Here is a 19972-nt window from a genome sequence, read left to right as displayed (position 1 = left end):
CTTGCTCAGCTCTCACGGAGAAAGCGGAGCCATCATACTTCCCTTCTGTGCACTGGAGATGGAAATGAGCAGGTGTGAACCCTCTCATTCTCCAGGTACCCCAAACATCTAATCCATGTATGCATCCATCTGCACCCCTTCCCTCTGGGTCCAAGAAGAAGGGGCTTCTCTTTGCCATCACCTGCATCCTGTGCCACCAGGGACCTTTCCCTCCCCTTTGCTTTTTGGCTTGTCCATTCTATGGCCACGTTCCCTTCCTTCTACCTAACAGTCAGCCCTGGGTACATGTTTTGGACTGACTACAGGACCCTCTACTGATGATGCTCCTGTGTTATAGAAAGTGGTGTAACAGATACTTGCACCTAGCCTATGACCCTCCATGCACCTCCGACCATCTTTAACTGACTAATAACACCTGTTGCATTATCTGGGCTGTGTCCATGGTTGTTACACTGTGTTATTTAAGAAGTGAAGACAATAAAAACATCTCCGAATATTCAGAATAGGCAGATCATTGCAGACAGTGCTGTATATTATAAGAATGTGGACTTAAAATTTTTGTTCTTCATTTGGTTGAATCCTAGGATGCTGGAGTCTGTCTGTCTGTCTTACCTCCACTTAGAGCCTGTTGCCTTGTCCCCATCTCCATTTCTTTTGTCTTGCAGAGTCAAGCTTCTGAAGTGAGTTGTTCACATTTATCATTCCTGCATTCTTCTGTTCAACCATCATTTGAGCTACGGCCATGGAATCATTCTTCTGAAAAGACTCTTGTAGCCCATTTTCTAGGGGTGGATCATGTCCCTTCCCTGGCCTTGTCTCATGGCTTGTCTTCTGTGCATTTGTTGAGCTTGAACCCTTAGTTTTAATGAAGTGTCTCCTTTTGGTTCCCTTTCAACTGTCAGAGCCTTTGGCCTGAACCTTGCTAGAGTCCTCCAGGTTTTTGGCCTTGTCCCATCAGCCACCCACTTCTGTAATTGTTCTTCTGGGGGATCTTGTATGGCGGCTTACCTAAACTTGCTGTTAATAACTCACAGATACATATGGACCTTGACTCATTTTCTTGTTTTCTTCTGGGAAGACCCAGCTATCTTTTTTTTTAATCATACAATCAATTTTGTTCTTTCTTTCTTGTGTTTTTAATCTCTTCTATTTTTTTTCTTGACTTATCAGATTGAATTCACAAGGGTAAGCAAACCAGAGACGTGAGAGTTATCCTCACTCTCTCTTGCAGTCAGCAGTTCCTACCAACATTTGTGATGGTCCTTCAACTTGATGCTTCTGTGTCTTGTGGATGCTCCCCCGTGGTGCCATGAGAGTAGTTTCAGGGAATTCCCTCTGTTCGGTCTAACCTTCACCAAATTCATCCTAAAATGGCTGCCCAGGTGACCACAAAAAGCATTAAATCAAAAAATGCTAAAAATGAGGAGGGGGGGAAACTAAATTAAACCAGACTTTTATTTAAAATCTCTCTGGCAAGATTGAGAGGAAGCAATATCCAGAAAGCCTTGTCTGGACATTGGTTCAGGTGTTTCTCTCCTCCACATGTCTGGGATGCCACACTGGCCAGCCGATAAGGCTTTATTTTTCCCATTACAAACCAGACATGAAGTTCACCTGTACACTACAGAGCCAGGAAATTAGAAGACGCTTAGTGAATGCTTGCTGTGTTTAACAATAGGGAGCAAATTAACTGAAGTGGAGTGTCTCTGCAGGAATATAAATAGCCCTGGTTATAGCAGGGTTTTGTTTTTTTTTGTTGTTGTTTTTGTTTTGTTTTGTTTTAAGGATAAATACAGCTACAGACAAATGCCAGACTTTCCCATGAGTGTTCCTTTGAATACAGTAGCATTTTTTTTCCCCAACTGAACTTATTCACAATTCTAGTATTTTACACCCAAACATTTTCTTTGGGTGACAGTTTACAAAGTATTTCCACTCCATTTCAGCTTCATAACACCTTAGCTGGTAGACCAGGGAGATGCAGGTAACTGGGTTATACATGGTAGATTCAGTTTTAGAAAGATTGATTTGTTCATGTGATTGGCTGCCAAAGGCCAAGAACCAAGATGTCTTAATTCTTTCCTGTTAATTTGTCCTGCTTTCTACCCCCACACTCACACTCTGCAACATGAGACCAATTGTAAAGCCATTCCTGTCCTCTTGCTGAAGTGGGTCTGCCTGGGGCCATTTGTAACACCCCCCCCGGGGGGGGGCAGACAGACAGGATCAGACAAGGTGCCCACTCTTTTTGACATGTGGCACAGTTGCTATCAGAAGGCATCGGCTTTATCTCAAAGGTCCCAAGAGTGCACCGTTCCTAGTTCGTTTCCAAAGCATCATGTTTGGAAGAAGTCTGGGCTCTTATCTTAGAAGCAGCTGCTATCAGTCATTCAACTCTTCTGCCACTTTTATTGCTCATAAGCTTTGCCTCACTTACAAATGTGTAAGAATATATAACAGAAATATTGAAGAAATTTTTGCAAACAAAATTTAAAAAAATAAGAAATCACCCTACACTCATTACCCTAGAACAGTAACTGGATTTTAAAAATTATGTTGTTTTCATACTTTGGCAATAAACACTTTTCTATTTTATTGAAACATAATATACAGGGAAAATGTTCAAGCGATAAGTATGCAAAATAAGTATTTTTACCAAGAGAACATGTGCTTGCAACCCAGATCAAAAGCACAAATTAGCAGCACCCGGGAAACACTCACCCGGGACACACTCACCCGGGACACACTCACCCAGGACCCATTCTGGCCAGCAGTCACTCTGCCCTAAATTGTTTCTCTCCTGAGACTGAATACCATGTGCTATTTTCCCATATTTTAAATTTTATATAAATATATTCTTCTGTTTCTTTCACTTAAATTATATCTGTAAGCTTTAATGACATCGTTGTATGCAGCAGCAATTAATTTTCTCTGTAGTGAAGGGAATTCTCAAGACTTGGTCTCAGGAATGCTTTACTTTCTTAAAAATTATTGAAAAATCAAATAAAAAGCTTTGTTTACGTAGGCTCTAAGTACATTGGCATTTATTATAAAGGAAACTAAAACAGAATTTAGAAACAGAACGTTTATTAATTCATTTGAAATACCAATAGGAAATCTGTAAACATCAAAGACATCTTAAGTGAATAATTATAATTTTTAAAACAAAAATATCATGAGGAAATTCGTTATTTTATATTTTAATAAATATCTTTACTGTCTGTAGGACTTGGTGAAAGACTGGTTCCTCAAAACATGTTTCTTTCTTGAGTCTGTTGCAATGGCTTGTTATTCTTGTTGACGTTCATGAGTTCATGAAGAAGATCTGACCTCCCACAACTGAGTAGCTGGGAAGGAAACAACAATTTAGTAACCTTTTTAGGAGAAGGAGGTATTGTTCTTTGATAGACACCAAGATACAATAAGTAGCAATGTTTTTATTTTGGGGGATAGGGTGTTCAAGACAGGGTTTCTCATATGAACTCACAGAGATTGAGGCATAAAGCCCAGGACCTGCCGGGTCCGGTCGGTACCCGAGGCATAAAGCCCAGGACCTGCCGGGTCCGGTCGGTACCCGAGGCATAAAGCCCAGGACCTGCCGGGTCCGGTCAGTACCCGGTCCTTGGTGTATACATTACACCTTCCAGTTTTGTGTTTTTATCTGACTCCTGAGTGTGAGAATGAGTAGGCCTTTGTTTCTTGTGCCTTCTTTGGGGCTCTTTTCCTTCTGTTTGTGTTAGTTTTTGTTTTATCTTATTTTATTATTTCCCTTAGAAGCCTCTTTGTTTTCATATGAGAGAGAAAGGGAGTGGATCTGGATGGGAGGGGAGGTGGGGAGGAACTAGGAGTGGAGGGAGGGGAAACCATAATCAGGATGTATTAAGTGAGAAAAAAATCAATTTTCAATAAAACGAAAAATAAAAAAAGAAAGAAGAAGAATGGAAGAAAGAGAGAGGAAGGAAGGAAGGAAGGAAGGAAGGAAGGAAGGAAGGAAGGAAGGAAGGAAGGATGGAAGATAGGTCCAGGTTGAAACCTTGGCACAAAAAGGGATTTTTTCTTTTACAAGAGAATATTTACAATGGAACACTGAGGAAAATGTTGTGTTATAGTCAGAAACATGGAAAGTACACTGTTCTACTGGCTCTGGAATAAACAAAACCCAGATGTAAGATGAATTGCTAAACAGTCTTATTAATAAAAACCCAGAACCAGCCGGGCGGTGGTGGCGCACGCCTTTAATCCCAGCACTCGGGAGGCAGAGCCAGGCGGATCTCTGTGAGTTCGAGGCCAGCCTGGGCTACCAAGTGAGTTCCAGGAAAGGCGCAAAGCTACACAAAGAAACCCTGTCTCAAAAAACAAACAAACAAACAAACAAACAAACAAAAAACAAAAAAACAAACAAACAAAAAACAACCCAGAACCAGATATTGGGGTAAAAACTGAGAGATCAGGGAATAGGAAAAGCCACAGCCAACCTCACCTCCAACTCCACAGCTTCCAAAGAAACCTACTTCCTGTATACCCATGCCTATATGCCTTTCTGTCCCTACCATCTCATTTCCTCTCTCTACCCAGCTACATCACTTCCTCTTTCTGGCCAGCTCTGTCACTTCCTGTCTGTTTGTACAGACCTCCAGACCTTTATGGTGAACTAGTGTTGGAATTAAAGGCCTGGTTCTGTTCCCAGTGTGGCCTTGAACTCACAGAGATCTGGATGGATCTCTGCCTCCCAAATGCTAGGATTAAAGGCATGTGCTGTGCTACCATTGCCTGACTTCTATGTTTACTATAGTGGCTGGCTTTTTCCTCTGATCCTCAGATAAGCTTTATTGGGGTGCACAATATATTGGGGGACACAATATATCACCACACCCAGATTTAGACTATTAAAGAGAAGTACCTCCATAATATTTGTCTGTAAGTAAATCTGTGTATTTTCTTGATTAATGATTAATATGGGAGGGCCTAGCTCACTGTGGTCAGTGTCACCCCAGGGTAGGTTTTCTGGGTGCTAGAAGAAAGCAGAGTGCACAAGCCAAGAGGAAGTAAGCCAGCAAACAGCATTCATCCACGGTCTCTGCTCCAGTCCCTGCCTCCAGCCTTGTCTTGAGTTCCTGCCCTGATTTCCCTCGGTGATGGGGTGCGACCTAAGAGTTCTAAGGTAAAATAGACCCTTTCCTCTCCAGTTTGATTTTAGTCATGGCATTTTGTCACAGCAATAAAAACTCTAAGACACGCAGTATAGAAAAGGCATGTTCGAGTCTTCAACCATCTCATCAGGAAAGCCTGTGGCTGGTGGGAAACTGCCACATTCACGGGGGCAGAGATGAGTTTCCCAGCATCCTAGTGCTTAACGTCTCAGTTTTCATCATTGTTGGCAACACATGCTGCACTTGCTTCGTTGGAGATGGCTTGTTCGGTTGGCTCATTTTCAAGAGAATATCTGCCAACTACTCAACGTTAATAATCACGGTTTTGTCCATCAGTCATTCTTTCATAAAAACAACGCTATTCTGTGGCAGAAGTCACTAGTTCAGCTCACAAGCATGCTCACTATATAACCACCTGTCCTTGAAACAGACATTAGTTGTATTCAGAAATGCTTTATGTAGACTTGCCGTTTTAACACAAGGACTAGTAAACCAGTGAGTTTGAGGAAGGAAACTTAACAGACATCCTACCTTTAAGTCTTCATCCTCCATGTGTCTCCAAGCTGAGGTTGCAGGAGCCTTTACTCAGCTTCTCCATCTCACCCAGCTTCTCAGTTATCAGCTGCTGAAAGAAGTCATGGATGCAGAAAGCTGTGTATAATTCCCTCACTGCCCTGTTTCCAGGACCTTCATTCTCTGTGGTCTGAATACCTTGATGGACTTGGAGATTAACTCTCCAGCCCACCAATGCAGCCATAAGGCCCACTAAGTTCAGCTATTTAGAGGCTGCTTTCTGCTTAGTGGCCCAACCCTCTGTTCCATTTAAAAATGTGGAACTATCTCGAAGCAAAAAGCAAAGGCATTAATATTAAGCACACCTTGGTGAGCTTTCTTTCTTTCCAGGATTGTGGATCAAGTCTTATCTCTCTCGGCTGCCTCTGTCCTGTCTGCCGTAGAGCAGATTACTCAAAGCTACCATTTTGGTAATTATTCCAAAGAGGAAGGCTAAGCCTATCACAGATGGAAAAGAAAGGGACACAAATGTGTGCATGTGAATATGTTGTGTTAGTGGATCAACGTAGGCGAAATCACTATTCACAAGAATGTGACTGGTTTTGCCAGCAGACCCTTGACCTGATCATTTCCTGTAGCAATTGTCAGAGCGGAGGCATGCATCTCAGTCTCCCACGCATCACTAAGCTGTGGCTCCCTTTCTCCTCTAGGATTTTGTGTCCTGTATAGAGAATTACAGAAGGAAAGGACAGGAGCTGTATGCATCTCTCTACAGAGACTTTGTGCAGGTAAGAAGCAAAGCGTCCCTCTTTACTACAGAGTATACTTGGGGCTACCTTGAATCAAGAGAGAAAGTGAAAGAAGAGAGAATCAGAGGGCCTTTTTTTTTTTTTTTTTTTTTTTGAGACAGGGTTTCTCTGTGTAGCTTTGCGCCTTTCCTGGAACTCACTTGGTAGCCCAGGCTGGCCTCGAACTCACAGAGATCCGCCTGGCTCTGCCTCCGGAGTGCTGGGATTAAAGGCGTACGCCACCACCACCCGGCCAGAGGGCCTTTGTTTTAAGGTTTAGAATGCAACAGCCAACAAGTGATCGCCAATGATGGGTCCAGCTTTCTTGGCTTGCACAGTGGGCCCAGCACCCACAGCTCCACAGCAGAAGGGCTGGTACCTGTCACTGTTGACTCTTCTGCTCACTAACCATGCAGTAGGTGGACCTAGGGCAACTCAGACCCTGCTGGGAGCTGCAGATGTTGTTACGAAACACTGAACCAGGTCTCATGTTTGGACGGCTTCACTGTAAGGGGGAGATTCATATTAAATAACTTCACAACTCAGTAGCTATTTGTGACTTATAGTGGGGATTTAGCAAGGAGATAAAAGATTTTAACAAAGGAAGGAATCTAATCTGGGCTACTCAGATGCCTTGTCTGAGGAACGGAGCATTTAAGCTGAGATCTGTAGAGAATGGCATGGGCTGAAATATTTTAGGAAACAGGGAGAGAATGTGTGCGATGGTTCTGAGGGAGGAAGGAGGTGGATGCCACTGATTTGCTGGGAGAAGTGGTTGGAAGGACCCAGGATGGGAGACACAGAGTGAAGATGAACCTGGGCTAAAACACAGAAGGTTCCTGTCACATTGAGGTTTTGGTTCTCAATTTAGAGAGCTGTCACCAATAAGGGAGGGCTTTGACATTTAAAGCACCCATGCAGGTGTGATTTCTGCACAGTCAAGCAAAGCACTCTCACTGTTTTAACCCCTTCCTTTCCATAGCTATTTTCTAACCATGAAGATGGAAGAAGCAGGTTTATGTCCTTAGCTTGTGACTGGTGGACAACAGATATTCCACATACGACTGCATAATGGCTAAAGAGTTGGGGTTTAGTTGATATTAAAGCCAAGATCTTAAATGAGCACTCATTCTGCAACACAGCACTCAGTATCAAAACTTAGCAATCTCTCATTTACAGAGGAATGTGTCTATGCCAAAGCCCTGTGTTGAAAATGCAGCATCTATAATGCTGTCACTCTGCCTTGAAGGTGTTTCAAACTCGGTAGTAAGGCCAAGGGTGAAGAAGAATCTCCAGGATGGGGTGACAAGGCTCAGATTGGAAGGTTCTACTGTGGGAGTACAATGGGTAAAAGAAATCATTAGCACACACACACATGCAGGTGTTGGGATGGAGGAGTCCCAAAGGTTGAAACGTGGTGGCCTGGTGCTGGGAGCCAGAAGAGCACTGCCCTTCTGGCCTAGGTCTCAGGCCAACACTCAGCTACACAGTCTATCAGCACAGCTTACTGGGACGTCAGACCCTGCAGGTGGGAGAGACGAGGTTTGAAGTGGGCTCCTGGCAGCTGTCACGGGGATCAGCCAGAATGTCTGGTGTGAAGCCTTGGACTAAGATTTTGCTGCGAGCACTTACCTTGCTCCAACACTGTAGACTGCATTACAAAGCTGGAGGGTGCCTTGCTGACATATGTGCATACTGTCTGTGGCTGTGGGACAGGCCCTTCCACATCAGTTCATCCTCCGAACGGACTCACTGATTTTTGTCTGGAGTGAGCAATGCTGCTAACACAGTTAGTGTCACTGAAAGGGAAAATAGATGAGTTTAGGTTGCATTCTTTTTTAGGGAAATCTACTTTACACTTAGGCCATTTTGAGGCAGAAGATTTATATATGTTACCAGCATCTCACCAAGAGCCTTACATTTTTGTTTCGAGAACCTGGTCCACTCATTTCTGCCCAGGAGAAAGCTGACATCTGCACTTTCTAAGTTCCTGCTGACTCTGCAAAATCAAAAGTTCCTGTCAGTAGGACCAAGACTCAACAGAGGTGCCAGCTGAGAAAGATGCACCAGTCTCCTGAAATGCCAGCCTGGCTTGGTTTCATAAGTGGGACCTGACTAGGGTTCAGAAATACTTGAAAAATTTGTGTGATTTACTGTTGGTTAGGTTCTTTTTTTTTTTTTTTTTTTTTTAGAAAAATCAGCATTTTTGAAGGTATTTTGTGTTTCCAAGTCTTTAAATATTTAAAATGTTTCAATATTCAGAGGAATGCAGATGTAATCACTGTCTGCTGGAGATAATGGGGTCTGGAGCACTCACCCCACTTTTCTGAGGGCCAGCATACTTTCTAACACACATCATATCCACAAAAGTCAAGCTCAAAGTCTAGTCTGTTTGTTTTGAGACAGAGTCTTGCTATGGAGCCCTGCCTGGCCTGGAACTCACTATGTAGACCACGTTAATCTCACAGAGATCCATCTACCTGTACTTCCCAAGTGTTGGGATTAAAAGCACATGCCATCACTCCTGGGACAAGCTCAAACACTGACAGAAGTTAGCATTTTGAAATCTGATGGTTACTCAAGGTCGGCTTCTGCTAACTCAGTGGTTCTCAACCTATAGGTCTCAACCTCCTTGGGATAACATGTCAGGTATCCTGCATATCAGATATTTACATTACGATTCATAACAGCAGCAAAATTATAGTTATGAAGTAGCAACTAAAATAATTTTATGGTTGGGAGTCACCACAACATGAAGAACTGTATTAAAGGGTCACAGCATTAGGAAGGTTGAGAACCACTGTGCTAAGTGAACCCAAGGAGACCCTTTCCCAAGAAGGTGACAGGGAAGTCAGGGGCCCCACTGCAGAGTTGCCAATAACAAGCCACTGAAGATGTCTCCAGCATTCACTTTACCTGCCACTTAGAGGTCTCCAGAGATGGAGGGAGCCCAGGGCATTCCTGATCATTCCACCCAGTGTCCTGGAGGTCATCCCTAGCACTGTCATATTTGACAGATACTGCCTTGCCACATCTCTGCTGCTGCAGAAGTTCTGCCAGCATCCCTCCATCCTCTCTGACTTGTTCACTCGTTCCTCTGCTTTGTCCAAGCTCTGTCTGTTGTCTTCTCTGCAGATGTTGCTCTTGTTCTTTCTGTTCTGTGCTGGGACGCTGCTGTTCCCACGCCAAGGCCTTGTCATGGTGTACAGATGTGCCTCAGCCTGCCTTTGCTGCCTAAAACTCTTTGCAAGATGCCGGTCACCCCAAATGCTCTTGCCTTTCATATGTGAGAGATGTGCTTTCCTTTGGGCTCCTTAGGGACCCATGGGCTGTTTCATTTCTCTCTCAGTCTCTGTCTCTAAGTCTTTGCACAGCTTTTTCAGGAGCAGAGGTCAGGGCATCAACTCTCACTGGCTAATGCAACTGATAAAATGATGAAAAACTCAGGAGAAAGGCAGACTTCAAGGAGAGCTAGATCCACACGGTCAGCATCTCCCTCCTTCCCTTCTCCCCTTCCGCCATCCCTCTTTCCTTCTCTCCTGCCTCTCTTGAGCCTCTCACTCTTTACCCTTTCTCTTTCCTTCCTTCTTTCCTTCCTTCCTTCCTTCCTTCCTTCCTTCCTTCCTTCCTTCCTTCCTCCCTCCCTCCCTCCCTCCCTCCCTCTCTCTCTCTCTTTCTTTCTTTCTTTCTTTCTTTCTTTCTTTCTTTCTTTCTCTCTCTTTCTTTTTCTCTCTTCCTCCCTCCCTCCTTCCCTCCCTCCCTCTCTTTCTTTCTTTCTTCCTTTCTTTCTGTTTCTGCCTTTCTTTCTCTCATTCATTATTTCTCTTTCACACATTCATAAAAGCACACATGTGTGAAATGGCTGGTGAGTTTGAAGCCCAAGGGCGCATGGATGAAAGGGTGAGCCTGGGGTGAGCTCACTCTGCTCACTGAGCCTCATCCTGGAACGAGGTCACTTTGTAGTTCGTTCAGTGTCAAGCCACATGTCTGCAGGGCTGTCCCTGCCCAGGGAAAGAATGCCCTGTGGAGGTGGAAGGGCCAAACCTGCTTCCTCTGCCTGGGCTTCAGAGAGCACCATGCCAAAAACTTGGGCTAACACATGTGCACATTTCCTTCTATTTATGTTGTTTTTGAAACATCTGTTGCTTCCATTACTGTATTTACCAGTCCATTTTGTGAAAAATTAAAATGTAGGACAAATGCCACCAAATATTTGAATAACTACAAAAGTTCATATGAAGTTCAAACTAGACTAAAGCGTGTCTTTGATAGGTGTGGTATGAAACCCGAATACAGCCTGCAAAAACAGTGTGGGTGTCAATGTGCTTTTAAAAAGGCCTAAAGTGGGTCGATCTTCAGGTCTCGGGTATCAGGCAGGGAGGATCTAGCGGGCAGAGGAGACTGGACCAAACACATGGCGTCTCAGTGGCAGGGCATGACGGCCTCCATGCGTAGACGATCACTCCTAAAGGAGGAACATCTAGAGAAGGCGGTGACCCGGTCTGCTGAGGGCCATCTGGAGACGGGTCCTCTGGGCTCCCTGTGCAGACATTTCCAAAGGAGGCTGCCACTGAGAGCCGTCAGCCTCAACCTCGGGACTGGCCCCTCCTGGAAACGCCTGGAAACCCCAGAGCCAGAGCAGCAGCATCTTAAGGCTTCAGCTCGCTCAGCCAAAAGCGCCTTGGGTGCTATGTCCCAGAGAATCCAGGAGTCCTGCCAAAGTGGCACCAGGTGGCTGATGGGAACACAGGTGAAAGTGAAGAAAAAACGAGGAGTCCAGAAGGACAGAGGGTCCTCACCACCCAGTCTGAGCCAGAAGAACACTCGGCTATACAGGGCCAACCGGGATGCCAGAGTCGGGGGACATCCGCGCCTCTCTGGCCAGATGGGTCTACATGCCCATCGACGTCAGCGGCTAAGGAGGGAGGCTGCCCTCCGGAGCCCCTGTTCCTCCACAGAACCTCTCTGCTCTCCCAGTGAGTCTGACAGTGACCTAGAGCCTGTGGGGGCTGGAATCCAGCATCTCCAGAAGCTGTCACAAAAACTGGACAAAGCCATCAAGGCCGAAGAGAGGAAACAGGCTCTGTCCAGCCACCAAGCCGTCAGGATGTCCGTGCCACCCACCCCATGAACTTCCAGAGGAGGCACTGGGCTCATCAGCATCCCCAGGCCACTGCTAACAAGGACTTGACTAACAGGGGATCCAGAAGCCTTCTATTTCAGCCATATCTGGGCCCATTGATAACCACTGGCCACAGCCCAAGAGTGACTTAGGAAGACCTCGAAGAGGTGATGGGAACTGCCCATGCTCTCCATGAGGACTCATACAGCACCCTGTTCTCCAGCCTCACAGAGGCCCACACATATTAAGAATGTACCTGAAGATGCTAGACAGTTCTGAACCTTGTAACTAGGACCAAGGCCCCGCAGGAGTCATCCCATGAAACCACCCCCTTTATTCCCAGTGCAGAGATTCTTGGGGAACCACTTTTACCCCTGATCCCACAGGGCCCCATAGGAAGAGAGGAGATATTTGTAGACTGCAAACCTGAGCTCTTGGGGCCTACTTATCAGCTCAGTGTGGGGAACTGGGGTGTGCAGGGAGGGGAACACTGTTCAAGACCAGTTTCTGCTCTTTGTAAATTATTTAGGAAATCTACTATGTCATTTTGTTAGAAAGATACCAGTGTGTCAGTTTCTAGATCACATTGCTTTTTCATAATTAAAAACTCGCTTTTGACACCTGAAAAAAAAAAAAAAAAAAAAAAAAAAAAAAAAAAAAAAAGGCCTAAAGTGGGGAACTGAAGATTTCACGATGTCATGTTATTTGCATGTACATCCGAGTTTTCATTTCTTGGACTATTCTAGTATCCGTCCATATTCCAGCGTGGGACGGCCTTAGGATGGAAAGGTCTTCCCACACCCAGCCTTTCATCTCATCACCTGGATTCTGAAGTCCAGAGATGAGAATGACTTCCTCAAATCATCAATCACTGCAGGAGTGTCAGCCTCCCCTCTGCTGCACCAGTCTGGGTCTCCCAGAGGAGCAAGCATTACTTCAGAAGTCAGGGGCCATGGAAAAATCCATGTCCTCAGGACCCGCTGCTACTTCCACAATCCCAGCAACAGACTGGTGTAGTGGCTCAGAAGGCCGAAGGCTGTCCAGGTTTCTCCTTCCCTCCGGACTCTGAAGAATCTCCAAGCCGAGAAAGAATTCCCTCTTCCTGGGCCTGGCTCCAGAGAGGATGCTGTATAACCCTGAGGGCTACCTAGAGGACCATCTTTGTCTGATGACCAACACAGGAGCTTTGGGGCGGGCCTGCAAGGGGCATGTGTCTAAGTGTGGTGTTGTTTCTCTGCTTCCCAGAGGCGGAAAAGTAGCAGCATCAAGGCAGCCGTGGCCTGGGCCAGGATTCGGGAACAGCTCTTTGGGGAGCTGGGATTGTGGGGCCCAGTGACAAAATCCACACCCTGCTCCCAGTGGGAACTGGACAGGAGGGAAGGACCAGCTCGAATGAGGAAACGCATCAGACGCTTGTTTTCGTGGGAGGCCCTGAACCAAGGAGGGTGCAAGGTAAGCACTGGGTGTGATGGGAAGTGTACAGGGAAGTGATGATGTGGCCTTCCCGTCTTTGTTTGTGTCATTGTTTTTTTAACCAAGGTGACAGAGTGTAACTAGATAAGTTCAAGAGAGTCCTCAAGCTTAAACTTAAAGTCATTTAGGAGGGGAAAAGGAGGCACTAACCTCCTCCAGAATCTAAGTGAATGGGTAGATGAGTGGGTGGTGAATATGTGAATTGGTCATTCTTACTAAACCCTAATCTATTAGCACAATGCAACACACAGAAATCCAGGGGAATGCCCCCTGGCGATGGCCACTGTCTGCTCACACGAGTCTTTTGTCATTGAACACTTGGTATCTGCACTTCTGGGGACTAGTTATTGCTCAAACAAATCCTATAATAAGTTTTACAGTGAAAAATCTCCCGAACTCAGCAGTTCTGCAAGCTCAAACCATGACCCATTTAGACTCAGTAGACCCAGGCTGTATTGGCTTCCAAACGCAGGAATCTGGCAGCCTCTGGGAGTTGGCTCTCCTGAAGCTCATGTAGCTAGCTCATCAGATAAGCATTTTTGTGTTGTAAGGAAGAGAAGTCATTGGCTTTATTTTAGAATGGATAAAGAAAAGAAAAGAAAAGAAAAGAAAAGAAACAACTGGCAATAGTTTTTCATATCCTCATCAAGCATCCCTAATTTAAAATAGTTTGAAAGGCAGCCCCCCAAACACTGGGGTGCTGAGTATTTCCCCCCTCATCCATCCCAAGATATGGCATTAGTTTTGTTCTCCAGTCTGTTACCCTAGCATCTTTACCCATGCTAACCCTCCAGAACACTTACAAGAAAATTATATTTAATTTATTCAGTAGACACTTGTACTTTTAGCTGTCATCAATGACTGGTGGCATGCAGCATTTTTTTTCTTCATTTTTTATTTAGGATTTGGAGGCAGGAGAAAAGGTTTCTTGTTGACTGTGTGGGTGACAATGCCAGAGCTTAGCTCTGTAACCTGGTCATTGGTCCCTGTGGCTGTCCAGCCCAATCCCCTTCAGGGTGACCCACATACAGACAACCAGCATCCTGTCTAGTCCTGGTAACCACTGTATAAATCCTACTTAACAGAAGACACAGTCCCTGCTCTGACTCAGAAACAGTAAACACTTGCATTTTACATGATCCTTTAGGATTTAGCATATTCTCCCTTTTGTACCTGAGTCTAAAGTAACTTGGGGGAATTGCACATGTTCATGTCTATCTATAAATTTGTGGAAAGGGAGAGGGGCACAAACAATGTCTGGAGTTTATTTTCTCTTCTCTCTGGTCCTATTTCAGGAGAGCCAAGACAGAAAGGGTGCTGTTTCTCAGATAAATGCTGAAAACCAAGGTATGGAGTTTATAAATTTATCTTTTTCTCTTCAATAGTTAAGTAATAAATAATAATTTTTTCTTTTCAATAATCAAAAACATATTGCTGATTTCATTTAATACCTCACTAAAGATATTACTACATGTGTGGGTCTGTGGGGAGAAACTGCTGAGGAACCAGACCAGTCTGCACTCTAGTGCTGCACAAGCTCTCCAGTGCTGTGTTTCTGAATGAAGGGGATTTATTCCAGACCCAGACCTCTGTGAGTGGGAGAATTTTTAGTAAGCTTAGAATAGTAACTATGAGTGTCTCATTAGTTTGTTATATCAAGTAGACTTTAAAAGTGTCCTAAAGCAATTCAAATACATGTTTAGTATGTGGTCAAAACATGTAGAAGGATAATAAGGTGTCTTAGAATAAAATAGATGGTGTAGATATTTAATACTTTCACAGTGAATTCTTCTATGTCATGACCTACGTGACAGTCACCGTACACCTCAGGCTTAAAGACAATGTGTGGAGTCATTTCTGACTTGCTGAAAATCTAGGATGTGCACACACTTGAGAGAGAGGGAGAGAGAGGGAGGGAGGGGAGAGAGAGAGAGAGAGAGAGAGAGAGAGAGAGAGAGAGAGAGAGAGAGAGAGAGAGAGAGAAGAGAGAGGACAGCCAGAATTTGAGTTTTGTGTTTTCACTTACGACTCTATCTTTGGAGTTGCACACTCCTAGCCTGTGAGTTCCTTGGATCTTAGGGGGCAGCCAGTGGCTACTCCTCACCCAGTCACAGCATCTCTGCACTATTAAGCCTGGCTCCTCTGTTGCCTGAGCAGCAGGATGGCTGCTGAAGTTGCTGCCTGCCAGTATGTAGTAACACAAGCTCAGACTGAGAATCTCAGCTTCTGATCCCAGGGTGACTTTGGTGTTCCACTGTGGACTGACTGGAGATGATAATGAGCCCATTGGCTTCTTTCCTCTACACTCCATCTCCTAGCTCCAACATCATAGCATCCTCACCCTGCTCTACCTCTCCAAGTTAGTGCCTAAGTGGTGGGAAGTGGGTACTGGATTTCCACAGATACAACCTTGGGCTGCTTCATCGTCTAGTTGGATGAGCAGAATCTATGGATATCCATAATTCTGGGCCTCCTTGATATTGCAGCACAGACCCTAATACGGACCTCTTGCAAAAAAAAAATAGTAAGGACCTTCTTGGATGCCAGTCCCTACAAGGGTATGCTCTGTGCAGCAGACAAAGCTGTGAGGACTGGCTCTGGGAACAACGGGCACTTTTCTCTTTCCACACGTGAGATTCCCAAGTGGGGAGGTGGTCAAAGACCTGAGCTTTGGCACAAAGTAAATGGCTCATAGCTTTGCAGTCATGAGCAACATGCCTGCTCTAGGCAGGAACACACTCGGGGCAAGCGAGCAGAGAAGGAGTAAGATGAGGACATCCATGCTGTCACCTGCTTAGCTTATATCCAGATGTCCTGGCTCTTGGCAGACAAATCTAGACATGAACAGGAATGACTACAAAACAGCATTTTCCTGGTGGTACAGACATAGAAGGCATCATGTCTCTAGAGAGCAGAAAAGATATTTGTTGATTATGAAAGAGCCACACAATGTAATACTTCAATACCATTTAAATTATTGAAAAAAAAACCTTTAAAATCGATTGGAAAAGTACTTATGACATAATCTTGAATGAACTTTTTAAGTGCAACAACATTATTATGTTAAAAATCACATATACACATATATACAGAAAAAGATACCAAAAGCTATTTGGTCCCTTTGTGAACAGTGAGGCTAACCATACTGGGGTAGAGGAGACCTGCTTCACGTCCCCTCTAATTCAGTAGCCACATGATCTTGGGCAAAGTCCCAAGCCTTATTCAGATTTTTCATTTGCAAACTGAGGGTGGGATATTGTAGCTGAGATAGAACTAGATAGCCAAATGCCACCACAGTGTCTAGCCCAGAGCACTTACTGGATGGAGACTGACACTCGCCATACTCCAGGGCACACAAGTGTGTTATTTTTCATTTATCAGTGCACCGTAGCTTTCCCAACTCCTTTAAAGAAAGCAGCTAGGGCTTCCATAGTTTGGAAATATCAGTGGCATGCTTGTAGAAGAAAGAACGATTTGAGTTTCAGAAGGAACAAATCCTAGACAGACCTAATGAGAGATGCTTCATTGATCAGTGAGGGTGAATTCCAAAATGTTGCCTTGCGTCATTTGAAAGCTGTGGAGTGGCTAGGACTGAGCATACCCACACTGGGCACAGCTTGCAGGTGTGCAGACTGTAACACAGGGTCAGGCGGCTGTATCCCTTCTCAGAAACAGTGGAAGGGCACGTGGACCACTTCTGCTTTAGAGCCTCACAGTTCCTCTCAGTGACAAAGGCATGTGCTACATGTTCCCCATTGCGACATCATGTAGCTCACACCATGACAATGTGTCCGTTTTACGCTACTGCAGATGAGCTGACATCAGAGGAAGCTGAGATCAGGCCGGACGAGGTGGGGGTGGATTGTACACAACTGACCTTCTTTCCTGCTTTGCATGAAAGTCTGCACTCAGAAGATTTCTTGGAATTATGCCAGGAAAGACAAGTCATTTTACAAGAGCTTCTTGATGGAGAAAAGGTAACACATGGGCAGAGCAAAGGTAAATCCATTAAGACTGTCCGACAAGACAGACTGGGATGTTATCCCAGTGGGTGAATTTCCTCCCCACTAGATAGATAGTGCCTGGGGACATTTTGTCATGACTGGGGCCAGGGGATTTGCTACCAACTCTTGGAGGTCAGAGGCCAGTAATGCAGCTTCACACACCATAGTGTATACGGTGAGAAGGGGAGACACTGCGGGGTAATAGGAGCATATGAGGCAGAAACCAAGTGTCAGCTTCTCCCTGCTTTCCTCATGGGAAAGGGGAGCTGGCTTCATGCTGTCTGCATAGAGATTCTTCTCAATGTTTTGGTAAGAGGAGAACCAGATCCATGTAGCTGGTGTGGCAACACAGACTCCTAACACTAGCACCTGAAAAATTAAAAATATAATACAAAGTAAAAGAGGCCAACCTGTTCTACAGAACGAGTTCCAGGACAGCCAGGCTACAGAGAAACGCTGTCTCAGAAATAAGAAAGTAAAACTAAATAAAAATAAATAAATAAAAATAAAACAAAACAAAACAAATAAAAATAAATACATAAAAAATAAAACAACAAATAATAAATATGAAAGATGCTCAGCCCTGCAATGCGTTGTATTAGCTTTCCATTGCTAATGAATAGCCATGAACTTAGTAACTTGAGACAATGCACATTTACTACCTCAGGAATCTGGCACTGTAGGACTCTCTGGTTCTGGTAGAGCACCACAGTATAGGGATGCTGACAAGGGCATCCTCCAGAGACTTCTGGGGGCTCTGGGAATGCATTCCTTTCCAGGATCATTCAGATGCTAGCAGACTTTGGTCCATGTCTCTGTATGTCTGAGGTTTGATGGCTGTCAGCTGAGACATCCTCAGCTTCCTGGGAAAGGCCTGCATCCCTTGCCCTGTGGTCCCCTCTCTCCATCTTCCCAGCCAGGTAGCAGTGTGTGTGAAATCTTTCTTACTGGTGAATCTCTCTGCTTCTGCCTTATCCCACTTCTGTTGCTACTTTCTACTGGACTCTTTGGCTGCTGCAATCAGGGATCACCTTGGCCTCACCAGCTGATCCAGGAAGATCTCCAGAAGCCAGGGCCCCTCAGCCATCTAGCCTAGTGTGTGTGGGAAAGGCAGTCTGGGATCCCAGGAGATGTTTGGGGTTATAACCTGCTGCATTGGGTATTCCCTGTGCACAACACTCTTCTAACATCCTTTCTCAACTTCTGGGAAAACCTCTCTAGACACCCAGGTGTCCTTATTCTTCCAAGACCAGCAGGGTGGTGGTGGAGGTCAATTCTTCCTGGGCACGCCAGTGGGCAAGTTCTGAGGTTTATAGGCCTGACCCAAAGAGTCCCAGTTCTAACCTCCTGCAGCCAACAGAAGTCCTTGACACATTCCCTGTGTCTGAGAGTCTTGTTTTTGCAGATTGTATCGCTTCCTCAGGCACATCCACCATCCAGTGACTGCTTTCTTGGGTCTCACTTGAGTAGATCAGAATCTGGAACACACAGGGAACTGTCTTTCCCACACAGAGCGGGGCAGGCAGCAGGGACTTCATCCTTCCTGGGGTTTTACTTAAGCTTCAGTCTTCCTTAACTTCCCTGTTACACAGCAGGAAGCTGTCACAGTGTGTGGGCTGCAGCAGCAGGGGTCCCCAGGATGTGCAAATAGAAGTGTTTGAATCCCAGCAGGGGTAGCAAAGAGTAGGGGCGGGCACTGAAACTGCCAGCTCCTACTTAGTGTCTCTGTACCTGCAGGGAGAGGCAGTCGGTCGGGGAGAGAGAATCCAGTATCAGCAACCTGGAACAGAGCAGACATGGGTACCAGAGGATTCTCATCCTGGCTGAGCAGTGGTGCTTTGCAAGTGTCGCTTGAATTGGTTGTGTTTGGTTGTTGAGTTGAATTGGTTGTGCTTGATGCTTGTAGTCTCAGGTAAACAGGAGGAGCTGGGAGGGGTTTGGTGCCCCCCTTGGTACTGGAGAAGCAGGTCGGTGTGGGGGCCGTGGGTGGAGAACACACTCGAGGCTGTGTATAGAGCCCTCCAGAGTCCCAGTCTCCCCTCTCCACTTTCACCACCAGCAAGCTCAGCCACTTTGATCCTTAATGGAACTTTCCAGAGCTTCACTTTTTTTTAATCTTCAAAATGGAGTTCTCTACTCCTTGTCTGTCCATTTGTGGCAAAGCGGCAGAAGGTGCTGCATGCCTCAGCCCGAGACTCCCTGTGCTGAGCCCTCTGTATCCGGACCTGAGGAGGGAGCTCTCAGCCATAGTGCTGTGGTTGCTGCTGCCCTTGTAGACCTATCTGTTTGTTCTCTACTCCTAAAAACCCCAGGACCTGGGTCATGGCCCCAAGGATAGGAAAAAAAAAAAACTGTCAAGATATCTGTGAAGCAGGAATGCCTGTTTAAATGGATGATCTCTTGAGGAAAGGAGTGTTAGGGACTTGCTGTGGAGAACATGCCCAGTGGGCGTCCAGAAGAGTCCAAATGGATCTTTTTGTCTTGCAAAGATGGTGGAGGATGCATTAAAGGTCAGAGTGGGGCCCAAGAAAGCTTTGACCTGCTGGAATGGGGCCTCTCAAAGTCTGAAGGCATTCCATGAGATGTAGCCTTTTCTGAGAAGGAAGAAATTTACTGCGGTTGGAGTCTGGACTGACAGGTGGCCTCAGGATTTAGAGACTGAGGCAGGGAGGAATGTGGGGAAACAGGCCCCAGGAACTCATGTGGGGCTGAAAACCTATGGTTCAGAGGAAGGAGTCTGCTTTAAACCAGAGACAACTAGATAGAGCTGAGCAAGGGGTGCAGCCTCTGGGCCCGCTCCACTCCCCACACGTCCACCATCCAGATGCATACAGTCTTACGTCTACATATTGGTCACCACACCTGCTGCTCTTCATGTGATTTTTCTCCTCTCTCTAATGTCTTCTGAATCTCTGTATTGGG

At 45.5% G+C, this 19972-nt stretch overlaps 2 protein-coding genes across 2 annotated transcripts in view; both read left to right on the top strand.

Moving 5' to 3' along the window:
- Wdfy4 (WDFY family member 4) overlaps positions 1-19972 on the top strand; it is a 229276-nt gene that overhangs the window by 124875 nt on the left and 84429 nt on the right. Inside the window, exons 39-42 of the mRNA XM_059273136.1 lie at positions 6374-6451; positions 12819-13025; positions 14342-14393; positions 16857-17023. Of these exons, the coding sequence (XP_059129119.1) occupies positions 6374-6451; positions 12819-13025; positions 14342-14393; positions 16857-17023 (504 nt within the window). The remainder of the gene's footprint in view (positions 1-6373; positions 6452-12818; positions 13026-14341; positions 14394-16856; positions 17024-19972) is intronic.
- On the top strand, positions 10843-12073 carry LOC131919715 (protein PIMREG-like). Its single transcript, XM_059274123.1, has one exon. It carries the CDS (start codon positions 10866-10868, stop codon positions 11580-11582), a length of 717 nt encoding a protein of 238 aa, XP_059130106.1. The 5' UTR covers positions 10843-10865; the 3' UTR covers positions 11583-12073.

Source organism: Peromyscus eremicus, chromosome 9 (genome assembly GCF_949786415.1).
Source record: "Peromyscus eremicus chromosome 9, PerEre_H2_v1, whole genome shotgun sequence".
Lineage (NCBI taxonomy): Eukaryota > Metazoa > Chordata > Mammalia > Rodentia > Cricetidae > Peromyscus > Peromyscus eremicus.
This window is presented reverse-complemented; position numbering and strand designations above follow the sequence as displayed.